Source organism: Nuphar pumila, chromosome 10 (genome assembly GCF_984573655.1).
Source record: "Nuphar pumila chromosome 10, dmNupPumi1.hap1.1, whole genome shotgun sequence".
In the NCBI taxonomy this organism is placed as follows: Eukaryota; Viridiplantae; Streptophyta; class Magnoliopsida; order Nymphaeales; family Nymphaeaceae; genus Nuphar; species Nuphar pumila.
Window position 1 is genome coordinate 82,933,325 of NC_143258.1, and position 8,048 is coordinate 82,941,372.

The 8,048-nt window shown below is 49.5% G+C and overlaps 1 protein-coding gene across 1 annotated transcript; it reads left to right on the forward strand.

Moving 5' to 3' along the window:
• The first annotated feature begins 6,039 nt into the window (after positions 1-6,039).
• On the forward strand, positions 6,040-6,453 carry LOC149827082 (uncharacterized). The gene has a single exon (XM_090018432.1). The coding sequence runs from the start codon at positions 6,040-6,042 to the stop codon at positions 6,451-6,453; it is 414 nt and encodes a 137-aa protein (XP_089874558.1).
• The last annotated feature ends 1,595 nt before the right edge of the window (positions 6,454-8,048 follow it).

Consider the following 8,048-nt stretch of genomic DNA (forward strand, 5'->3'; position numbering starts at 1 on the left):
CCCATGTCCAACATTGATGGAGGGGCGTTGACCATGGATAGACAACACTTCTCGTAGTTCAAGGATAGACCTGACAACGATTGGAAAAAAAGAAGGACAAGCTTGAATCTTAACATTTATTGGATGGAGGCCCTTCCGAAGATAATTATGTCATCAGCGTAGGTCAGGATCTGACTACGACACTCTTGAATACCGAAAGATTCAATGAGATCACCCTCCACTGCCCTCTTAACCAAAACCACCAGGCCTTCAGAGACAACGTTAAAGAGTAACGGAGACAGAGGACATCCTTGTCGAAGACCACGACCAAGTTTGAACTGTTTTCCTTTGACCCCATTGATCTGAAACTGTGATTGGGCATTGGTTACCAGCTCATGCACCCAGCTAGAGAAACGCCTACCGAAGCCCAAGTTTGCCAACGTGTTGAAGAGGAACGGCCAATGAACCGAGTCGTAGGCTTTATGAAAGTCAAGCTTCAGAGTGAAAAAGGCCCCCCCGCTGATCTTGAGAGAGTGCAACACTTCTGTGGCCAGAATGAAGGAATGTTGAAGTCTTCTGTTAGGAATGAAGGCGAACTGTGCCTCCGAAAAAAATCCTAGGAGCAATTGACCGCATCCTGTTAGCTAAGACCTTGGCGATAATGAGATATAAACTCCCTAACACTGATATAGGTCTAAATCGTGAGATATCTGATGTGGCTTCCTCCTTAGGAATGAGCGACACAATTGCTAGGTGAGAGTGAACCGGCAATCGGCCATTACGATGAAACTCGGCGAAGACACTAAGAATGTCACTCTTAACGCATTGCCAGAATATGCGAAAGAAATCCACAGGATACCCATCAAATCCTGGAGCTTTCCACCCATACGACTCCCGCACCGCCGAGACGATTTCTTCTTCGGTGAACAACCCCTGAATCGAGTTGGATAGCGCTCGATCCATGGCCAAAAAATATGTTGAACCCATATTGCCACCTACAGCTTGGTTGCAGGAATACAGGTTAGAAAAATAGTTGAAGACAACATTGATTACCTGATCGCCCGAAAAGGAGACACCATTGATATACAGAGTGTGAATCACAAGTCTTCGATGCCTGTGAGACGCTAAAAAATAAAAGAACCTTGTATTCCCGTCACCTGCTTTAAGCCAAGTCACCCTTGACCGCTGCTTCCAACGAATCTCATTCTTTAGACGCCACGATTGCACTAGAAGAGTCAGCTCGGCTGATCTAGCATTGAGACATTCAATATCTGATGCACATATAGGACGTATCCAAGAGAGACTGATTGATAGAAGCCAGCTCTCGCTCCCAATCCCCCAAATTTTGGAATTTGCTTATTCTATTGAAGATAAGCCAAGATTTGATATCGCGGGATAGTCGAAAAAGCTTAACCATGCATCTTGTAGCCGCCCGGACTGCAAAGCAAGGTCTATTCCAAGATTGAATGACTAACGACTCAAAGCCCGCCTCCTTAAGCCACCATTGCTCAAATCTAAAGGATCTATCGCTGGTGAAGCCTTGACCCCATCTGATAACAATCTGACTATGGTCTGAGACAGATGGAGGAAGAAGGAAACAAGAGATGTCATTAATAGAACTCAGCAGCTCTGACGAAACGAGCACCCTGTCTAGCAGACAGAAGCACGGGGTAGATCATCGATTAGACCACGAGAAAGCTTCACCAACATGGGGAACGTGGTACAACCGCTTCATCTGAATAAAGTTTAGGAAGCCCCTCATAGAAGCCGAGAATTTAACCGGAATGCTAGAATCGATAGGAGGTAAAAGGCAGTTGAAATCTCCCATGATAATATGTTGGTCCCCGAATGAAGCAATTACCCGATTTAAGTCCAACCAAAACTCCTCCCGACGGCTTTGACGGTGGGGACCATACACCATAGTGACCACTGCTGGAATATTCTGAGGAGGTAAGGGAAGAGTGATGGATATGGAAAACGTACCTTCGTCCACCGGTTGAAAGGCTAGAGAATGTTTCCCGAGGATGAGGATGCCTCCCGCATAATGAGTCGCAGGCTTGAAGACGAAATCTGCACCACGCCAGATTTCGGAGACGACGGAGCTCGAGATATCTGCCATCTTCGTTTCACAAATTGCAATAAGGTCGGGCTTTTCTTGACGGATCCAACTCGCTAGGAAAAGACGTTTGGTGGGGCAATTCAGCCCCCGAATATTCCAACACAAGATCTTCATAACTGAAAGTCTGGAAATACCCGAGGAGTGCGGATCCTCACAGACCGCCTAAGAGAGACCCCAGACTCGTCGGAAGGAGATAGCGAAGGTCGACGACGACTCCTAATTGGGGGACCACCCCACCCAGGAAGAGATAACCCCTCGACCGAAGGAGATGGAGAGATGATGGACGAGATACGCCCATCATCCGTGACCAAGGTCGGTAAATGATCTGCGATCGCGGCAAAGGACTCACGCATAATAGAGTCGACGCTGAGTAGCTGGGCTTGGGAAAGCGCAAGCTTGAGCCGCCGAGCTGCATCGTCTACAGACAGACCCAAAAAGGATGAGAGTTGACCACTCCTAGATGACGAACCCGCAATTGACTGATAGACCAAGTTTGGGGAGCCCTCCAGGCCTGCGAAGTCGCCCTCTCGAATGAAAGAGGAGGTGTTCAATGCAAACGGCGTCCTGTAATACCCGACAAACAGAGGGGCACTTACCAAACTGATGGAGACCAGGCGAATCGGATAGACGATGCACTCGATGGAGATAGACGAAACCAAGACTGAAAGTCCATCAACCAGCTTGAAGAAAAAACACTGTCGGATTGGGACTCCGGAAGAAGACGACCTGTGGGCCCGAGCAAGGAGAGACTCCTCCGAGAGATGAGACCTCTTTCGCGAGAAAGGCCCAAGCTCAGATGCCCCATAGGTCGAAGCAAACGAAATATAGGATGATGCACCTGCCGAGAGGCATAGAGTATCCTTAGACGCCAAGGCGACACCTGACGGTCCCCGATCCCGAACACGCTCGAAGAAAGGATCCACCAACAGGATCCGCAACAACATAGCCCAATACTCAGACCACCCGGAAAGCCACGACAGCCAACATCTTCCTGATCGAGGCCAAGATGCCTCGTCACACCTGCCATTCCACCTGAAAGCCTGCCCCACTTCGAACAACGAGCCCAGAATGGAAGATACAACAGATGATGATGATGATGCCAGCAGACTCGCACCCCGAGGCTGCAAAAAGCCCCCAGCCGACACAGGTGCACAAACACCGCCAAGGAGCCGCGGTGGCCCGAACCCCAATGCCCCCGAAGGAGAGCAAGATGACAACAGCGGACGAAGAAAATCCCTGCTCACCCAAGAAGACCTCGCAACGTCGATAAAGGGCCCCACGCTATCCACCGATCTCTATACGGCTTGAAAACCGAGTGGCCAGCACGACCACCAAGACAAGGAGAGGCGAGATCTCGATGAATGAATCGGGGAGAGCCTGCTTGCCTCACCTCTTGCCTTAACAACTCTTCGCACATCAAAAAGAGCAAAAGAAGAGAAAAAGTACCTTCGTCGAACAGAAAAAGGAGAATAAATCGAAGGCACCCCAGAGCACGCGACCTGCATCCCCGATCTACGCCGAGGAGAGAAGGACGGATAAAACACAGGCACCCCAGAGCATGCCGCCTGCACCCCCGAGCATGTCGCAAGCACTCCATGCCTGCAAAAGTCACCGGACGCGGGACCCTTAGAGACGGAGGCAGCACAATAGACAGACGGGCCCGACACAGCAGAGCAGCAACTGTCCCGACCCAAGATGGCAGGCGAGCCACATGTACAGACATGACAAAGATGGTTGAGATTGAAATGCTTCCCTGCGAAAGACATCGGTGCAGCCGTTGACGGACGCATCAGCACCCAAACAGAGCCGATCTTGAATCCCAAAAATGACGACGAAGGATCTTCCAAGATACCGATTTGGACCCAAGGCGCGAATGAAGCTTTGCGAGGGCGGTGCATACCTCGCGAAGAGGCTCATCCGATGGAGGGAGGAGGGACTACCGCCCACGAGTGCCTGAGCACTGGGTGCCGCTGATACTGAAACAATGAGGCGCAATGGAGGCAAGCACGACGCCTACGAAAGTTGAGCGAAAGGCAACCCGCGCACCACCAGTCACCCGGCTTCGCCTTTGATAGACGAGAACGAGAAAGCGTTTTTTGGAAAGACCGCTGCCAGGTAGCTTTCACCTCCTGCCAGCCCCGACCGTCAATCGAGCTGGGCGGCCTACGGAAGAAAAACAGAGCCCGAAGAGTGGCGCAAACCGAGCATGCCTGAAGAGATTCCACCTTAACATCTCTGAGGAATCGCCCGACATCACGAGCCAGCAGTGATCCGGCGGCGAGGCAGGATGCGAAGGCCTCCGATAAAGAGAAGAACACACGAAAAGATAAGCGAAAAGGCAGGGCAACAGAGGCACCTTGGCGACGAAGGGCGAAAGCGAGCCCCCAATCGTTCAAAGCCAATAGGATAGAGGATAGAGCATGTTGGTTGACCTTCAGGGAGTTGGAGGCTCCTAAGCCCCAGAAGAAGAGGGATGAGGGAGGCATGGGTCACACCCAAAAGACAGAGAGACGCGGATGGAGCTGGCGCTAGAAGCCTGCGGAAGCTAAGTTAGAGAAGGAACAGGGTGGGTGGGGTCACGAGTGGAACCTCACAGAGTGAGGAAGAGGTAGGGTGGGAATCAGGAGAGGAGGCCAAACCAAGAGGAGTCTGCCCTGCAATGGCAGATCAAAAGACAGCGAAGAAAGAGTGATCGTGCTTGGGTGGGTTGGGTCAGTGGTGGAGCCTCGAGGATAGAGGAACATGGTGGGTGGGGTCCAGGGCACAGGCAGATGGGATCCTTCCGGCAGGCCACACCCGCAGATGATAGTCGGTGGAGATCAGCAAAGTCACGAAGGCACCACAAAAGGGGATAAGTGTATTGGAAGGGACAGAGGAGAAGCCTTCGATGAGCAACAGAGAGGATGCATTCAAAGAGAGAGAGAGAGAGATAAAACATGGAGCATCAGCCTTCTACACCGCCGGGAACACCCTCCCCATATGCGGCAACACCTTCCCCCTTTGCACTGTCCATCGAATCCACAAGGGTAAGCCCCAAAACCTCCCAACCTTCACCTATTAGACCTGATCCTCAGGGGATTGGCCCTGTTGTTCTCACTGATAGTGGTGCTGACCCTTGCCCTTGCATCTTCACCAAACAATGGCAAAGGAAGCCCTTGTTTCACCTTCTCCCATACCTCCCATGCATTTTCAAAGGAAACCCTAAACCACCTATAGAGATAGAGCCACACAGAAACTTACCTGACGAGTGCTTGCCCTTGAGTCACCGTCGATTTCCTCCTGAGGTAGCAATGAACGATCTCGGTGATGGCATCGTCTTCTCGATCACGGGCATGCCTATTTTGATTTGTGCTAACTACCAATGTCGAGAGAGTCACAGAGAGAGAGTCACCTCTGCTACCGCTGCTCTCTGGAGGAACGGCTGCAAAGGGGGGCGATCCTTCCGTTTCTCTTCAACCAAGCCCTAAAATGAATCCACAATGATGCAGACAGGTTGTCCTCATCCGAAATGATCTGCAATAATGAGTCCACGAAGGAATGCAGCCATGCCCTCTCCAACCAAAACGATTCTACTGCAAGCGAACCCGGCGCTCAGACAGGGCGTAGGGAAGGGCTTGCACAGGGCGCAAGAAAGAGCTTTCACAGGGAACTGGCAAAGGGGAAAATCAACTTCACAGGTTCTCAAGGCAACATCGATCACAGAGGTGTGGGTCTTCACGGCTATGCAACGATGCTCAAGAGGGCACTGCTCACGAGCTGGCTGCCGGTGGTCGCTGGTGGCTGCCGGCGGAGGACAGCAGATGCCGGTCACTAGCAAAGGCTACTAGTGCATGTCTCAAGAGAGAGAGAGAGGAGAGAGAGAGTACTAAGATGAGAGAGAGAGAGATAGAGTCCAGAGAGAGAGAGAGAGAGAGAGAATGTCTTCTCATATTATTGTCTCCATGAGAGAGAGAGCTGAGATCTACGTAGGTGAAATTGAGTGCCATAATAGATCAGCTGAGCTCCTTCATGAGTTTGGGATCCCCAGCGGGCTCCTCCCTCTCGACAATATAGTTGAGATCGGGCTCTCTCGGTTCGAGGGCTTCATATGGCTCAAGCAGCAGAAGAAGAAAGATCACTACTTCCAGCAGATCGGCCGGAGTGTCTCGTTCGCGGCAGAAGTCACGGCGTTCATCGAGCCACGGCGGATGAAGAAGGTGACTGGTGTGAAGGCCAAGGAGCTCCTCATCTGGGTAGCCGTCTCCGAGATGTCGGTTGACAGCCAAAAATCTGGGAATATTCTGTTCAAGACACATACTGGAATTTCCCGAACATTCCCAGTCTCTGCATTCGTGATAGAGGACAGCAAGAAATAGAAGTGAATAGAGATCTTGATAAACTTCAAGACGGCTTTGTATCTGTTTAATGGATAAGATCAGGTCTTTCTTTTTATTTGGGTATATGAATTAGTAACATGCTGACCATAGTGACTCATGTTTAAAGCATCACGTGAAATTCTTGGTAGACTCTTAAAAAATTTCCTTGTTTTTTGGGGAAAATGTAAAAAAAAATAAAAAATAAAAAATATAAATAATGATTATCCATGTTGCAGCCCCTGAAGCTTCTCATACAGAAATTCTAGTCTTCTAGGCGGGTATTCAGCTGGGGAGTCTTCAATGTTGTGCATCTTTGTAGTGAACATTGCTCAGGGTTCCTTGAATAGTATTTTGTCAAAGAATCCATGGAGCTAAATGAAGCTCGAATTGATTAGGACCTGATGACAAAAGGCAATGTAAACTATAAAGTAATGTACTCATACATGGCTTCAATGAAGAGAAAATCAAGAAACCTATTGTAGTTCCGTACCATGATCCCATACGGTGAAGCCAACTTTTGGTGGGAGGGTGGTGTATGTTCTCCCCCGATGATTCACTGAATCCCACGTCTGTGTTCGGGGGTCTGAATGAGCACCACGTATACAAGCACATGGGGCTCGTATTCCCGTGTATGTTGACATCACTTAGCATTGGAGTCTGGTGTGGTTGCAAAGACTTAAGTACCCTTTCTTGCTATTCTTTTCATAAAACGACGGTTTGAGAAAATGACAAAAATGCCCTTCATTCAAAAAAGAAAAAACAAACGGTTCACAAAAAGGTCCAACATGTCCTCCATCCAAAAAGTCGAGGATGATGTTGACTCTTCAAAGTCTACACAGCGAAACGAACCTTAATCGTTTTGTCGATGGTGATCCGGTGAAACGATGGTGAGTCGGTGATCCGATGGTCATCCGGCGAAACGAATCTGAGCCATCAAAAATGTTTGTTTGAACTTTTCATCGTCATCTTCTTCTTCTTCCTTCTCCGTAAAACATTGTAAAACTCTCTCTCTCTCTCTCTCTCTCTCTCTCTCTCTCTCTCTCTCTCTCTCTCTCTCTCTCTCTCTCTAGAGAAGAAATCAAGGGAGGCAAAGAGTTCCCCCTGGAGAAGGCCATGAACATCAACCCTCACACTCCCTCCCTTCTCTTTCTACTTCTGTGCACATCCAGCAGACAATCCTACATTGCTCCATCAAACACCAACTGAACTGCACACTAACTGTAGCATCGTTCAACTTGATGAGTTGTAGAGCCTGATTCATAGTTTTTGCCCTTACAGGAAGGGGTTTTGTGGCTCCTCCCAACGTGGGTAGCATCATTCAACTTGATGAGTTGTGGAGCCTGATTTAGAGTTTTTGCTCTTACAGAAGGGGGGTTTAGGGGGTCCCCCCCCTGGCGTGGGTCCCGTTGTGCGGTCAGCGGGCGAGGGTCTAGGGGGGGCTGTAAAAACCAGAATAATATGGGTCTGGTTTTTAGTTAAAATGGAGAATGAAATGACCATAGAAATCGCTGAAAATTTACAGGAATAAACTAGACTCAATAACGAAGACACCACTTTTTACGAATTTGGAATATAACCTTTGGTTAGGGAGATAT

Coding starts and splice junctions, on each gene's coding strand:
- LOC149827082 (XM_090018432.1), top strand. CDS start 6,040: ATGAGAGAGAGAGCTGAGATCTACGTAGGTGAAATTGAGTGCCATAAT.